This window comes from Neodiprion virginianus, chromosome 4 (assembly GCF_021901495.1).
Source record: "Neodiprion virginianus isolate iyNeoVirg1 chromosome 4, iyNeoVirg1.1, whole genome shotgun sequence".
Classification (NCBI taxonomy): Eukaryota; Metazoa; Arthropoda; class Insecta; order Hymenoptera; family Diprionidae; genus Neodiprion; species Neodiprion virginianus.
Window position 1 is genome coordinate 23,420,480 of NC_060880.1, and position 17,964 is coordinate 23,438,443.

General features: G+C 36.2%; 1 protein-coding gene across 9 annotated transcripts in view; it reads right to left on the bottom strand.

Moving 5' to 3' along the window:
- LOC124303292 (maternal protein pumilio) overlaps window positions 1-17,964 on the bottom strand; it is a 107,193-nt gene that overhangs the window by 88,657 nt on the left and 572 nt on the right. For 2 of the 9 annotated variants that reach the window (XM_046760346.1, XM_046760345.1), the window contains exons 1-4: window positions 16,927-17,830; window positions 16,378-16,599; window positions 16,086-16,214; window positions 12,643-12,798 (exon numbers count right to left, since the gene is read on the bottom strand). In XM_046760346.1, coding sequence (XP_046616302.1) covers window positions 12,643-12,798; window positions 16,086-16,214; window positions 16,378-16,599; window positions 16,927-17,010 — 591 coding nt within the window. In that variant the 5' untranslated portion in view covers window positions 17,011-17,830. Of the gene's footprint in view, window positions 1-6,166; window positions 6,446-7,527; window positions 8,242-12,642; window positions 12,799-16,085; window positions 16,215-16,377; window positions 16,600-16,926; window positions 17,831-17,964 lie in introns of those variants that run through there. The other 7 variants (XM_046760353.1, XM_046760354.1, XM_046760348.1 and 4 more) reach the window with 6 other exon arrangements.

Consider the following 17,964-nt stretch of genomic DNA (forward strand, 5'->3'; position numbering starts at 1 on the left):
TTTCCGATTTTTCAAAATCCTAATTACTAACGTCAACAACTAACGACGATGAGACTCGTTAACGATGTAATTGAATACAACGTATTAAACTTTATCTTATATCTATGCAATTATAACATTATCGGATATCACGATAATTTACATAGTAGGTCATTCAAGCGAAACTTTACAGATAATTCACTGAAAACAGTGAATAGGATGAAATGCGCTCCAATGAATGAAATCAAAAAAATTTGCTCCGTTCCACCACCTTGATGGGATTAAAAATGAAGGAAAAAAAAAACCCCCACACTTTTGTCATAAAGCATCATGTAATTTGGTATAGTACCAGAGAAACTATTGGGATTATTTGGAACTTAGATTTTTCAACGAAAGATGAACAATTCTCATTATTGCAGCAAAATAAGATCGAAGTAAATAGGTATAATTATATCCTCATACACATAGCTACATACAGTTATATATACAGTTATGTATTGTATATTCAAGGATACGAAATATTGTAAAATAATACTGAACTCGATTAAATTGTAAGATATACAATTCTTGTTACGTAACGACGAAAATGATTGACTGTAAAGAAAAGGAGGAATCGTCTAATATTTCAATGCGATATTTTTTTTTTTCTCTTTTGTAAGCGGATAACGAGCGAAGCGGCAGGCATCGTTATACGTTGATTTTAATGATCGTGAAAATTTATGGACTGCAGAGTAGTCGTGAGTATAATATACAATATACATATGTATAAACACGGTATATAAACAAGAGAAGGCGTGTATTCATTTAAATAACAAAAAAATTTATGCTAATTTTAAGCCGTTCAGAAGAAAATTATGAGATTACGTTTTCATTTTTATTTTGTGATAATTATGAGCTCTGGGTATGAAAAATATTAAAACACATTGCAGGTGAAACAAGAGGTTAAAAAAATTTCCCCGACATTTCTATTTTAAAGAAAATTCCCTGAAATGTTGTTTTTTTTCTGGATAATATATTCACTGAGAGCAAAAATTCGCAAGTTATTCGTTCTTGCGGGTAGAAAATGATATTCTTTTCTTTTACATTCAGAACTGTTCTTCACATACTTGCGCATTCTTACTTTGAAACGGTAAAACCGTGATAAAAACTTCTGATGAATTGTCTCTGTTTCGTCACATGAAATATTCAATTTGTATCAAATTCCAGCGACTAATAATCAAACAAAAATATGATAAATTGAAAGATAACAGTTAGAACACACCTAATACATATTTGTCTTGTATACCGAAAATGTTACCCAGCGCAACGATTATACCTCGTGTATAACCGAATATGTGTCGAACGGTAAACCGCGTCCAGCAGGGTCATTAACAGACAATACTAATATACGGTATTTAATTGTTTTCAATAGAATAGGTTTTCACGTCACTGATATATATTTATCAGTCTTTCAACGATAGAAACGGAGCTGCAGGCAAAGGAGAAAAACTGTTGAGTTAAAAACAATTGTGAAAAATCGTTGATAACTTCAAACTACGATCAAAGTAAAATTCCGGGATATCCTGTTCCGGGGAGTCGTAAATCAGAGGCGCTACATCTGCGGAACTTCGAGGACGGCAGCTGTAGGCCGAGAGAGACCCGACAGGAAAGAAGGCCGGGAAAGAAGTAAAGGAGGGGCCCGGGCGTGGCGAAGGGTCGGTCCTGAGGCTGGAAGGTACGGGAAGATAGTGACTCACGCGAATCGATATTCGGAGACATCGTTACAGCTGGTAGTTGATTTTCACTTACGTACAGTCGGTTGAAAATTATGTGGAAAAGAAAAAAACACGACAAAGTGTAAATTACCAGTTACCTTATACACAAGGCTCGTCATGTTGAATATAATAAAAGAAAAAGCCCTTGTGATTGGGAAAGAAAAGTTGAAACGCCGGATTTCATGTGAGAAATTATACGATTGCTGCGTTTTTTATTTATTTTTTTTTTTTTTTTTGACCGCCAATCCGTTACATGTCGGCAAATTTCGATGAACAATGGGTTAGCTTTTTTCATACATCGATACACGATACAAATGAACGTAGAACAGATTTTTTCTTCAGTTTATTGGTCGGTAGAAAAATATCCGACACATGTACGACGGATGATAAACTAGTGATTTTTTAATAAATACATCATTGCAGTTGCCTAAGATTTAAATCAGATGACTGTTCGCGAAGAATCCAATAACGAATAAAATTAACTATCGCATGTGAAACAGAATCAGACAAGCAACGCGGATGTATTTTCGATGAAAGATGATAGAATAACAACGCGTTATTTCTCTGAAGTTGTTAACAATATTCTAGGTCTTTGCATTTTAAATCAAACGGTTTAGAATTTTTTCATACATCACAGGGACTTTTTTTCAACTTATTGTTAACCGAGACGTTTTCAACTTTTGTTAGAACCGATTTTTCAAACTGACTGTACGGCAGTCCCATACATCCTTAGATACGTCTAGCCCATGTAACTATGTGACCTCGGGTTCTAGCTCATGTCTATGCCGTACGTAGCATCGTCGGAAGAAAACCTCACTGCAATAATTAATGATCGAAATAATTCATTGCATGGGTAAATAAATTTATTTTTCAAAAATGCACCAACTCTGCAGTGTCGTTAAAACTTGTAATTCAAGTCTCATAGAAGCCAGACTTGCATGACGAAAATGTCACGACTTAAAAAAAAAAAAAAATCGGTTCGATGTTAATCGATGTGTCAGACAGAAAAAAATCATTCATTCTTGTAAATAAATCAGGAACAAATCGGACGATTTCGCTGAAAATTTTAATCAGTTGTAAGATGTGAAAGAACTACATCGATTGATGCAGAAATAATGAAAATTCGTTGATTCGTTGTTGTTCTAGTGTGAGAGTGATTATTTTAAAGAATTTCTCTACCGTTTCTTCGTTTCTTTTTTCACCGGTTTACATCACGATACGTGCAATCACTTATGGTTTTCATTGAGAACCGCCGCAATAAAATATCATTGAAAAGGTAATTGATCTGAGAAAGCCGAAAAATAGTAAGACGTTAGTTTGAAAATGAAATAAAAAGTTACACGTCGCTTTTGCCGGCTCATGGCTGAACGAAAGATCGACTGCAATAGTTTACCCGAGTTTCTTTTGCGCTCGTCGCAAAATGCATCGATAGAGAGAGATGCAAGCCGACGCTCGAGTGAATATTTTATGATAGACGATATAAAAACCTGAAAAAAAGAAAAAAGAAAAAGAAAAAACATGCTGGGAGAAATAGAGACCGGCACGCGATCACTTCCAGATCAAAAAGGAGAAAATCCACAGTCTACGAACACCAGGGTTCAATGTCAATAGACTTTTAAGAATCGCGGGCAATACGGTCGGTCTAATAACAGTGAGAAAAACGTTACGAGGTCTACGCGATCTTGACAACCAGCTGCGGTCGTAGGCTACGTAGAACTTGGCCGAGTGCCACGTGAAACACTTCCGTTTTTAGCTTATCAAAGTCGAGAACGTTTGCGCAGATGAATAAGAATCCGGTTAGTAAAAGTGGTACAGAATTTCGATGGATAGATAGTAAAATAAGAAAGCATACGGATGCAATGCGAATTATTGATGATAATGAAGTTAGTAACGTTACTGTGACGATGCATGTTCAGGAAAAATCGTTACTTCGCACCTTCGCTAATGTCTGAAATTTAGTAAACCATGACAAATAAACTATACTGATATTTTGCAAAGCCAACTGCTTGAAATTCATTCTAAAATTACACATTAATGTTTTTTTCACAGATGTTTCGTTACGCTAACGTTACTAACTTCAGTCTCATAATTATTGTGGATAAGATTTTGTTCGCAAAGGTAGGATTCGGCGAAATCTGATTTTTGATTTCTCATGTATATTAACAGATTATTATTTCAACGAAATTGTTAATATCTTTGGATCTCAATATAGTTCGTCGATCATCGGCTTGACAGCTGTGTAGAAACGGAGAAAACAATTCTGTCGTCGTCAAATTTGAATTCAACCGGTTGGACTGACTTCAATTTGCATAATCAATGTCTTTAGATCTACAGAAAAGGATTTTTTCGCTACGAGTATTACAGGCAAAAAACTAAAAACTTCCGCATAAAAGCATTGTTCAACAAAATTTTCTCTTTGCATATCACACAGATTTATTCTCTAAACAGTTAAATAGCCCTAATGTTAATTGCCCTAAGAATACTGAACAATTTCGGTAGAAAACGAGCAGTGACCAAGATGAACCCAAAACACCAGAACTGAATAATTTGGAACTTTCTAATTCTAAGGCCTTTGTGGAAATTGTTAATATCTCAGTTAATGTTAGTCAGTTTTTCTCAGATTCATCTACGTCGCATAATAGGGATATTGTTTCATCGGTGTAAATAACATTACCAGAAATTCTCCAGACCAGTTTTTTGTTTTCTCCAGTATTTTGATCGAGATTGTATGGCCCATCAATCCTTAAACTTTGAGTCAAGGGGGGGAATTGTAAAATGTGGTAAAATTCACTCAACATATTTTGGCGTCAGTAACTATTCGTCAATATCGACAAACCGATAATATATCTGATTGTGAATGTATGTACCAACCATATTGGCTCATGAAAATGAAGATTTAGGATTAAAATAATAAAACTCGACCGATCTGGATTTGAAGAGACAAGAAAGTCTCTCGACTATGGAAAGATAGAACGGACTTAGTGTATCCGGTTTGTGGACAAATATACAAGGTCATGATCGTCGGTCGGGTTTTACACTTTTCATTGATGTTTGTTTTTCAATCGTTTGGCTAGGCGGTCCGAAGGGATGAACGAGACAATTCGTGGAAAAAATGCCCTGTCTTCCTACCACCATCGTCAATCTCTATCGGTAGCGAAACGAGGCCACGTTTAATGACCACCCAAACACTGCGCGTCGTAATCATTGCAATATTTCATTCTCGTTACGGCAGGAAATGTTTTACGCACCGTCCTCCGATCCTCGGTCAGTAAAAGTGACTCTTACTATTCGGAAGGACACGGATAGCGGTTTGCAGAGTTGCCAACCGTCGCGACATGCTCGCCAAATCTCGAGTCAAACTTGTTGCACGCACTGCACGAGACCATGTCTTGTTTCCTCGCATGAGGTGCTTCACCTTCGATCCAGTAAGAACTAAAAAATTATTGTTTTCGCAAACTACGACGATTTCTGGGAAGATGGAAAAATTCAAAGTTATTGAATTGTAGACAAAAATCTAGATGTCGACGCTTAATTTCGAATCGTTGCTAAATTGTTCAAAATCTAGTAGCTATGATAGATTTCACTCGTTTAAGTCAAAGACTTGCATTTTCTACATACAAGTGATTGAAACAGATTTCTTTCTACCATTTGTTGATCATAGTCGATATCTGTTAAATGTTGTAAAATTAAATATGTTTAACGATGGCAACGTGATAATAAAAAATGTTTCGGTAAATTTGCAGAAAATATTCTTTCAAATATACTTAAGGATTATAGAGTGAAATCGATTTTTTTAATTTGAAATGAAACATTCATACTTATGGTTTAGTTTATAAATCCCGTATTTTCTATTTCGTTATTGTGAAACATATCGTCCATCTTATAGTAATTTAATAAATACTCAATGTGGAAATATCTCGTATCAACATTAATAAAAAGTACCAATTTTAATGTCAACACTCTCCTTATAAAGGGAAAGCTTCCTTGAGATTGATTCAAACTTCAAAAAAGAAGTGAGAACAAGATTCACAGGTCAACAACTTTGAGGGATCTTATAATTGTGCAATTTGGAAGAATTGTGCAAAAATTAGCTCTTTCCAAGCTCCCCAATCGTTCATAAAAACCATCGATTGTCATAAATGGCGAATTTACGCTTCACGAAGAAAATATATGCCAAAGTTACGAGAAAAACTACGTAGAATAATTTTTGTAAAATACAGTTGAAAGCAAAACAAATCTTAATTGATGAAAATCGGTTAATCAATACGCTTTAAAATATTATAAAAATTGTCTAAACCAGGCAAGGCCGTCAAAGCTTATTGCAGTAGCTAGGTTCTTCTACTTCGAATAAACTGGCACATTTTTTCATCTTCTCTCAGTTAATCGAGGATAATTATTTAATTAAGTTCAACTCGTTCAACTTAAATTGTTACCTCTTGAATTTTCAACCCATAGATCCGCGATACCGGTCGAAATAAGAGGAACCGTTTCAGCGCGGAATGATTTGCAAAAATGAAAAATGTGAAAAACCAAAAATCATCCCCCGGATAGATTCGTGTGAACGCGACTCGAATGTAAACAACGAACTCTCGCCCCCGCATCGCATCTGCGTGTAGTATGCCCGGCTCTGTGCGACTAGCGACTGTAGATACCTAATTGTGAATCAAAGCTTCGTTCCCTGTTGGAACGTGCAAAAGGGAGGAGGAGTCCATTTGTAAACACGTTCGACTATCGTACAGCTAGAATTGTACGTCGATTGTGTGCTACGGATACGAGATTTACTTCGGTGTTAATATATCTCTGTAATTAATTCATTGTTATCATGATTTTTTTTTTCGAAGCACGTGCTACGAATTTCGATGTTTGACGACGACCTCTCCCCCTTGCCTCCCCGTGACAAATACACAGCACACGATGCGACGACGAGACGCGAGAAGAGTAAGAGAAAATCAATGCACGTTCGGCGAGTACTCATTTAGTAAGCCTTATACATATACGGTTATACAATGATAATGATAATGATAATGATAATAAAAATGGCAATAAATTTATCCCAGGAGCAAACGTGCGGGAATAATACGTGTCGTTGCGTATTGTCAATTGATACCCCTACGCCAATATCAGGTATACCCACATACACTATATGTATACATATGCTCTGTGCATAAACGTATCGTCGGACGCGCAATAGAAAGTCTATAATAGAATCTCGATGTAATATACATGTTGCACGTTAGGTAGAAAGACCAGATCAGCGTAACAAAACGATAATCGGTTTACGAATCCAACACGTGTCAATTGCTATAGCGAAGAGAATTATATCGAAATCCAGTCTTCGTGGCTTGTTTCATGTGTATTGTAATTTGTGTTTTTCGTGAAATCGATAGGCAAAGCCCGCGCGTTCCGGGTGTAAATAAGCGGGTATATGTATATCTCAATGAGGAGCCGGTTGTGACATCGACCGGTGGCAAACTGGGAAGAAGGTGGTTCGAATTGACGGTTTCGAGGATTTCGTGAAGCGAAACGAACATGACCCACACCGACTGCGATGACAGAGATGATTCATTGACGCTTCGCTACGAAGGAACTAGGCAAACTCGAACGGCTCGAAAAGCGACTCTCGTCTCGTCAGCCGCGCAGTCGGCAAACGGCGCGGCGCACGATTCGTTCGATCGATGGTGTATAATTTGGGGGGATGTGTTTTTTTTTTGTCGGTAAAAAAAATAAAAGTATGATTTGAGGAGAAAAAAACAAACAAAAAAGGGAAACGATTCATCGGCGTTTGGATAGGTACCATGTCGGCGGCGCCGAGGTCTTTCATGTCGCAGTAGAGAAAAAGGTCCCCCGGTGGCTTCATCCAGTCGCCTGTGCTGTTCGCGCCCTGCAGGCCGTAACCGACACCGAAACTCTCCACCGTTTTTTTATGTTATACGTTCGCGAAGCGACGGCGAGACTCCTCGTCGCTGCTGTTGTTTATTCGCTGACCAACGCGAAGCGCGATTCGTTTGTTTATCCGAATCGTTCTTTTGGTAAAAGAAGCAAAAATTCTATTCTGTCTCTTCTTCTCTCTCCTCCTCCTCTTACTTTCCTGTATCGCTATACAGGCGGCGAGGAACACGAGGCTGGCTAGGTTGCGTCAACTTGATCACCAGCAGCAGCAACGACGCGGCGTCGAGCCGTCAGCGTATTTTTTCTTTCCCTGCCTCTCTCGCTCCGGCGTTCGCCTGCCGTGTATCTCTCTCTCCCTTCCCGAAGCGTCTGTCAAACACACAACTTACTGAGGGCAACACACGCAGAGCGGCACAACCGACCACGGGCAGCACAAAACTTTAATTTTAAACACTTTTTACACTAATATACAGCCAACTTTTTACACGATCACTCGCGGTCACCTTATATCTCGCTGTTCACAACAGTTTCAACATCGCGAACGGTTACATATCGCGCTAAAACCCTTTAGCGTCAATCCTCGAATTCACCTTGCCGGCCTGCCCCGCTCGAGACTCTCGAGACTCGGAGACTGCTTTGCGAAACAAAGAACGACGCTCCGCAGCAGCGACGCCAACCGGCGCTTCCGTCAACCAAAAACCCAATCCACCACGCTAGTGTTAATATTTCACACACAGCTCCGGCTTTTTCTCGCACCTTCGTTTGGCTCCTGCCTACCTCATCTGCTCATTTATGTCGGTATATATTATACACACAACAATATTCGTATCGTCGGAACCCGATACGATTTTGCTTTTTAAATCAATTCATTAAATTCACAATTCACCTATAATCGTCCAATACTTTAAATTCCAATTCGAACGATCATTCGTGTTAAAATTTTATCGGCATAACGAATGTGCGTGTACATGTTGAACCGCAGCCACGTTCACACCGGGTGATTTTCCGTGAATGAGAATAACTCGTATAATACAAACTTAGAATTCTACCTACAATATAGTACGTTATTATTATTATTATTATTATATACGGACGATTTTTAAATTTTCTCTTAATAATAAGTATATTTTCAGTCGATATTAATATTCTTTATTCAAGTCGTTCGTTAGCTTTCTTATAGGCATGGCGAATGAGCGTGTGTTACAAACCGCGGTTATATTCGCGCACAGGTTGGATTTTTCACGATGTGAGAGAACTACTTTTCGGATACTTTCGCATCTTTTCTAAAATTTATTCTTATTATTTGTAATAAGTCTATGTCAGGCCATTGTTAATACCCTAAAATCAATTGGTTCGTTAACGTGTGATCGGCATATCGAATGTTTACGTACACAAAAACTTTACGTTTTTATCGCATCGCAAGCATCATAACAACTTAACAATAAGATTAAAATATACCATTTAGGTTTGTAGTACCGTTTCTGAACCCATACCATACCAACCATATTCATCACACAATCGAGCAAATTTTTTTCAATGATAATAGATATTTTTATCCCTCATCAACACTTCACTCTTGCCTACCAACTTTCTAAATTCAAATTCAAACAATAAGTAGTTAATGTTTCGATATTATACATAGTCATATTTTTTACCGACCGAGTTATATGTCACTTACGTAATCTGTCTATTATCAAAACCTATGCATGATAACTGGTCGAAATTATAGCTAGTGCAATTTTACATGCAATATTTACGCAATAATAATGGCAAAAAATGTATTTCTGTAATTGAATTATCAGTAATTACAGGAATTACTTTTCGGCAGCTATTCTAGCATGAACCAGCAAATGTTTTATATATTTTTGTCAAGAATTGCATGTAGAATTACGCTGCTGTGGTATTCTCATATCAATGATGCGGTATAGACTCTGATAATAAACAAAACAAGTGACATTTTATTCGTTCGGTAAAGGACTACCGTATCTCCTTCGGGAACGCATTTCCGAATGGAAATGTTTCCAAATACCGTAACGATGTTTGCAGCACGTGGAAAGTAGAAACGACTGTTTTTGGTTTTTACTGATGAGGTCGTCGCTTCATCGCATAATTTTTAGGATAAGACTTCGTCGTTTTCGTAGCATTACTACCGTGATAATTAAATTTAAAGTAAAATGTGTGCAGTTTCGAGCATAAGCGGTACGCGTATCTGGTAATAAGTGTGAGGGGATAAAATAAAAGTATAAATCCGATTTTCAGACGGAATTTTGCACTCCCGTAGAGTGAAGGTCACTGCCTCGAGCTCGGTTTTAGCTTGCCAAATGGTTAAATTATGGCCTTGACATCGATTGGCAGGAACCCCAAAACGGCACGTATCCTTGCAAACGCCCATGAATAATTCTTTTTCTTTTCTTCAATGGCTTTCGCCTTCTTACGTTCCGAAATCATCACAGACGGTATCGTTTATCGAAAACCCGCCCTTAGGCCGCGTTTACATTTCGCTTACCGCGCTAAGCGGCACCACGCCGGCTAAAATAGACGGAAAACAAGCACGTATATATAACAGACGGTTTATCGCACTTTCAGAAGTTCCTAATATTATTGTATTCAATTAAAGAAAGTCAAGTGGGACTATTTGAAACAATTTTTTGAACTGTATGAATAGAGTAAATGGCGATGACATTTGTTAGAAAATACAATCCAAAGTTTATAGTGATCAATTTTCTGACCATGACATTCTGTAAGCGGTGCAAAAAACTGAAAAATCAAAGCTTCAGCCCCATAAAGTTTAGTTCTAGCAATTGCAGGTTGAATGATACCTCACTTAGTTCGTAAAACCATTCTCTCGGAATTAGTTTCGTGATGTAGATTTTTAATGTTTACATACAGGTTGCAAAAAAAAAAAGCGAAATTTACTATTTAAAACCTGTATTGACTAGAGTCTTCATTCATTGTTAATTGACTCAGAAACTTGATGAAAAATTTATTGAAGACTATGTATTTATTTAGAATGAAGTTCCGATTAATAAATTGAACTATAATTTACGACAGTTGATCACATAACATGCAGTCGATAACCTGGCTTTGCAAAATTAAGGCTTGCGACTTCAATATTTTCAATACCTTAGAAGATACAGTTGTATTAAAATTAAACCACATTTTCTGTAACAATACGTATACTTCATTTTTTTTTTTCTTATTTCACCCTTCGACTATATAAACTATCCTGCGAGAAAAGTAAAAAATTATGCAGCTTTGACCAATTCTTGAAAAACATGACCAATCGAAAATTTCCTAACATGAGAATTGTTAGTAACTGTCTGCTCACGGTTGTACGTGCAGCGCCTGACGCGCGTTATTATACAACGTCATGTTCATGCAAAAATAGAGCGAGAGAGGTAGAGATAGAGAGATTAGTGAATTACAATAAGAAAAAATAATAGCGAGAACAACAGTAAAAACATAAAAAAAAAAAAAAAAAAAAAAAAAGAACATTGTGGTTCATCCAGAAGAGACAGATTCGTGGGCGATTTATAAGATGTGGGCTTTTCGAGCGTGGGTATTCCTGCACACGCAATATACGTAACACACGTACGCGCGAACGCAATTTAATTCGTTTTATTATCATATAGGGAATGATTTGTTCAGAGAAATAAGGCAATAGAGATGAAAAAATGAATGAATTTTTATCGGCCGCATTGTCGTGGACAAAATTATCATCACATGTTAAATGTATATTAATTATGATCGACGTACGCAAAACTCGGCAATTGCTATAGGGGACTCATTGAATGAGACTTATGAATGGTAGCTGTAAACACATCTAAAGTCAGAGAATAAACAGAACGTAAAATAAAAACTTTCATACTACTTTTTGCACAGTTATATTCTGCGAGTGTTTGAAGAGTGTAATTACTCAATGTAAGAAGAACTGCTTACATCGAGGGCATCTAGTAAGTTTGCAAAATTTAAGTATATTTTCTTTGGACAGGTTGATTTCCTGAATTTTAGATGATTCCAGACTCGCAAAATAGAGATTTTTCTTAAAAATGCATACACGTTAACTTTAGTTTGCAAACTTGAACCTCATTTATAGAATCGCGCGTGTAGACGAGAAGAAATAACGTAATTCGTGGGTTGGAAAACGTTTCTGATGTAAAAACACACACGCGCACGTGGGCAGTTATACAACAATGCCAAATGTTGATGTAAACGTTCAGTTATTTTAAGGTTTGTACGGAATGCGTATTTCTTGCTAGCGAGCTAATTCCACCAAAAATATTCTGGGGTTGATAAAAGAAAACAAGAATTATTAAGAATAGAAAAATTCAAATATACCACAAACATGAACATGCAATTAATACTGCGATCGTTTTTGTTGTCTGTTAAAGCAGTGAATGTGGTTGTAATGGAACTTTAGCGTTCGCTGCTACAAGATTTTAATAATTACACACATATAAGGAAAAGTGAACGACTATTTATAAAACTTACGCAACTTACAAGAGTTGCTCAGTAATAGTAATAGTAGTAAACAGTAATTATAAAAGAGAATGTGTAAATAGAAAACATTTACGATGTACAAAAATATAACATCTACCGTCAAAAACTTTATTGAGTTTAATTTTTGCCCAAGATTAAATTTAAAAAAACTTTTCCAAGACTTTCTCCAAGTATTATTCACTCCTTTCAATAACTCCAAGAATAGAGGGATATCAATTTATATCATATATTATTATCTCGTCATTGTTAAGCCAATCTTTTAGCTGGATTTACTGAAATTTGTGGAAAATATCGACACTCTTCTTACTGTATTATCCACCTTAATAATTTAATCCTAATCGAAAGGCAAGTGGAATCATATTCATTTATATCTCGTAACAGATTAGAATCATCTAGAGTGTCATTAGTTGTTCTGAATATTTGGTCTATCATTGCCAAGTATTAATTCAGAAGTATAAACAAGTATGTTCATCGCAGGTACTACGGCCTGAAATACGATATTTAAAGTGACAAAACTTACCTGGCCATTTCTGAATTGCTGTTGCTGTTGCTGTTGTTGTTGTTGTTGCTGCTGTTGCTGTTGCTGCTGCTGCTGGTGATGATACAGAGCAACCTGATGCTGCGGCGCCATCTGATTGTTCAGATATACCAAATGCTCCGCCCCTGGACCACCACTCTGAAAAAATACCAAACCAAATCATGAAAATTGAGTTTACTTGGTGGAAATCAACACTTAGTCTTAAGAAGGTGAAAAAGTCACTTCCTCTATGTTAGGAATAACTAAAACTCAGTTTAGGAACGAGATTCATCGGACACTCATTATTGTGAATGGAATTCAATAGATTTCTAATTGGTAAACTTTCATCAACAAGATCGTGAAATGAAATCTGCAAAGCGATTTTCTTTTTGACAGCTTTCATTTCATATCGTGCAAGAATTTTTGCAAATCTTAACTCTCTAAGAATGTATTTGCATTGAAATTATCGAGGCTGACAATTGCTCAAAAGTAGCATAAGTAGTCACAGTTTAAGTGTTATTGCCAAGTAAGTTTTTTTCAATTCAACATAATGAGAAGATAATGATAATGCATACACAGCCTACGAGAAGTTACATTTTGAAAGAACTGGTGCGTATCAAACGAATGTTGTCAATAATACAGTGTCTTAAGTTTTTAAGTATCTACAGTTTTGATCGATGAAGCTGGTCTGAAAAGTCAAGTTGTCCCTAATACTAAATTTACTAAGAAACGAATATCAGTTAATACAATAATGAGCCTCGAATTGAGATGTTTTTTTGACAAATTCTTTCCATCAATTACATTACAAATCCATCGATTTGTACTGAATTTTGAGAAAACCGTCGTACACAGTAAAAGAAGCTTTGATAACTAGGTTGATATAAGCTTGATATGATTTTTTCGTTTAAATGAACATTCTAAACTTAAAACACATAGTTAATTCAACAGGAACTTGTTAATATTTTAGTGACGACTTCAGTTTTCAATCACGATTGATCGATTAAGACTTCAGATACATCATGTTCCAAAGTGTAGTGTAAAAATGTGTGAATGTAAAACGATCCAAGAGGTGAGACCAAGATACTGTGTGAATAGATATGTGAAGATTTAGAAACAAGTTCAAGAGTAAGATGTTAATTTTTGAGAAATGTTCGTCACTTGCAGCAATTTGAAATAGAGAGCAGAAAAAAGCGTAAAAAGCAACAGCACATAGAATTATGTTCACAATTACAATTTCTGCGAGGAAAATATATTACTCTTTAGTAGTGTACGCAAAAATAATTCTTAAAAATATTAGATGTGATTGAATGAGAGAAAGAACAAAAAAACACACCACAGATTCATTTGCAACAGTACTACATAATTATAAAATATGAAAGTTAGTTGATCCATCAAAATTTCAAACATATGGCAAAAACATAACTTTCAGTCATTTCTACTGTTCGTTAGTGCATTGAAGATCGATGCTTCACGTACTAGAGATTTTCGCAAATAATTCACCTATATGATTTTCTATTTTGTTACATTTGGTCTTCAATGGTGGAAAAATAATTCTTTAAAAATTTCTCAACAAGGAAGTTGCGATCAATTTGCTACAAATCTTAAATCTTATACATCGAATTCTCATATTAAAAACATGTAGAAATCAAAATACATAACTTTACACTCAGACTCAATTTCAAAGGAGATTTAATCCGTACACTAAACAATCACTCCTATCTTTCCGGACTGAATTCAATTACGAGAGGCATCAAATCTGAATTTAATTTGAAAACAGTGGCAAACCAACATATTAAATTGCATTACAAAGTTTTTCTGCATTTCACTTACACGGAACATCAGTTCATCATCAGAACATTAAACATGCCGACTCATGATTGTTATTATCTATGTTGAAATACATTTATTCGACACGTGCCTAAAGTTTTGATTGATTAGACTTCATCAAAAAGAGTTGAGGAATAAACAATTAGATCGATGCAGAATTTTATGCTAATTTAACTATTTCATACACGGATACCAGGATTTTATTCATTCATCAAAAATTTATTAGCAAAATAGTATTCGCGCTAAATTGAATTTTCGATCAAGTCGATTGGAACTTCAAGCACATGATTCGATACAGGTATAAGTTAGAAATAAGCCGGCAAAATAATAAGAAATGTATCTAAATAAAACGTACTTGAGGCATTGATACACTAATGAGAAAATAAATTGTGAGTGTGCAAGGGGTTTGAGGAACAGAAAAGAATATAGTTCAGTAAAAAGAAAGAGATAGTATTGAACAATTACTGTTTTCTGCTATTCTAATTGCTAATGATATCGCTATTTGTTCAATATTATGATCTTCAACTAGAGCGTTGATTAAACACGGCAAAAGGTTTTTTGCAGGAAATATAGGCCAAAAGAATTTTTCAAGTACATATAAATTTAAAATGAGGTCCATTCTGGAAATCGTACTTCGTCTAAAAGGTAAAACGTATTCCCGAAAAATGAATACTCATTAATTATATTTTGGAATATTTGTTAGTCGAGTAGCAAACTGTTAACCAATGGAAACTTTGCTGTGCAGAAAAAAGAATTGACTTGTTCAGAGGTTTATTTAGAAACTACTTATTAAATATTATTTACGTCTACAGAGTACATGTTGTCGACATTTTGGGAGTTACATCAAGTGTGCCTTCAAATTGATTCAGCACTAACTAACTTATACAGGCGACATTACGAATATGCGTAAATCGATGTTGAATTCTGTTTTATGGTAGAACATACTGTTTTGCACTATTACAGAACTCTCTTCAACGTGCTTGAGGACGAAAGGGAGAAACATGTTAGTAAAATACACGCAAAATTGACAAGCCATTAAAAATGTTCAAAATATTGAAATATAATTTGTGCAACAAAGTACTGGGTCTTAATTTAACATCGAAAATAAAAAATATAGCATGTAGTCTTCAAATCGAAAAGTTATTTGCACAGCAAAAGATAAATCAAAAACTTGAATTTTAAAAGATAATTCAAGAAGCAGTTGGGTATGAAACCAAAAGTTCAGATTCAAAGTAGTTACTTGTTTGTCGGTAATGAATTTTGTTTCATACGTAGATACGTAAAAGGCTTTGCTAGGAATCTATGTCTGTGGCTGTTCAAGTAAAAACGTCTAACGTACGTTTTGAAACTTTCTGTACTTTTTAATCAAGTTTTTCAAGGCATGTATATGATGTGGTTTAAATCATGGAATCTTCAATATTATACTGTCTGTCAAGGGGCAGTCTCATTCCTCCTGGTTTCATACGTTTCAACCCAATAACAATTCAAACTGTAATTATAAATAGCTGAAAAACATAATGAATCGTGACGAATGCTACTGTTACTGTTGGCGATAAAAATAGAATTGCACGATGGTATTAATAATATTATATCATGTATATACTGTAAACAATGTTAACCTTCAGTTGCATGGTGTGCAACTCGTAGGGTAGATGAACATTGTTCATGGTTTGCAAGCCAAGCTGCTGAGGTTGGCTTTGTTGAGGTATGCCTAGTTTAGTCATTGGATACTTCCACTTGTCATGGTTCTGAAAAAATTTCAAAAATGTAATCTGAACATTATAGAAATAGTTCATTCACATCTCGATCATATTTTTTTCTTCAATTGAATAATAAAATCACATCAACAAAAATTGCAAATTATTCATTTTATTGTGAACAATTTTTAGAGACTTTTGTTTCATTTCTCACATTATCGATAATGGCATCGTCGGCAAGGGCCCAGGCCCTGGCTGGCTGCTTAGTTTGATAGCTCGAAGTCTGAGGAATGAAGTCCTGTTCTGTTGGTCTCTGGAAAACGTAACCAACGGTCGCATCATCTTGAGTTCTGCCGATACCCATTTGGGCGATTTGTCCAGATTGTATACGAACCCCATCGCCACCTGCCATAATTTGAGCGCATTGTTCTGCCTCCTGGACAATAAGAACGAAAAAATAAATGGCCAGTATAAAAACGAAATAGATATTAAAAATAATGCCATCTTAGGAATATTTTCTGTAATATCATATCGATATTGTTGAAGCGTACAAAATATTATTTACAACTATATAAACAGACGCGAAAGAAGAAAAATGAAAAATTTACCGGGTTATTGACATTCAGGAATTACGATTTAAGAAGAGTTGGACGGAGAAAAAGAAGGAGCGATGGGAAAAGGTAGCGAAACGGCGACGCATAAGTGTTTGGAAAATTATGGGGATCTTAATTAATAATTTTTTATAATGTGTGTGTGTACGAACGGTGGGTATGTGGCCGTTGGCAGAGGGGTGATGCAGCTGCATGGGGGGTGCCGGTTCGCCCCCGCCTCCGGGTAGCCACTTCATAGTCTTGTCAAACACTTTACACGTTGAATAATCACACTTATCAACACCGAAATAGAGTATAGATGGGCCGCGATAACGATGACTTAATTTAAAAGCATTATTTTCGCGGCTGGCATGACATTTCTAAGCACGGAGGGGTACAGCGGCAGCAGGCAACCAACCAGCAATGGCAGCCCGGACGAATTTTTGACAACACGAAAACACAAAGAGATTTTTGAGAGTTTGACTCTTACAAACTATATTCACTATTTATAGCATCCCTCGAGGTCTTCAGGGTAGAACAAACACGGTTGTGGATTATTATCTGGGTATAATTATCGCGGGATCGGATAAAACAGTTCCGGGATTCGTTGGATAGACGCTATACGCGGAAATCCGCAACTCACAAGCAAGATTTTCCACGGTTTCTTTTATCGATTCACCCTGACTTTATCGTAAAACTAAAACTAGATACACTATTCACAAGTATTTACAATAACGCCGAAGGTTTCGGCACGCGTGATACGGCATTCGCGTGCGAGGATGCACGGCGATTTTAGCCAGATCTCCTGTCGGTCTCTTTTCGGCTAGAAACGGCGGCTGCCAACTGCCGACATTTTTGTTTTTTACCACTGCGCACGCGCAGCCATGTCGCAATGCACTTCGGGATCCAATCCAAATACTGCGCGCGAATCGACACAGACTCTTTGCTCGATCAAATTGATGTTTGAATTTTTTTCGAAACAAACCATTAGGTAACGAGACGAAATATTATTCATCATTACGCTCTGTTGAAATCTTGGATATTTCTTACTTACCAGGCTTCGTGCGAAAGCCTGCACGGTATGCTACATTCGAGTACAAAACCGGTTCAGGAAAGAAAAAAAAAACAACAATTCACATCTTTCAACCTGGTTTACAGACTTGATCAAGGTGAACGCTGAGCATTGTATCTGAAATCAAACAATTTTTTCA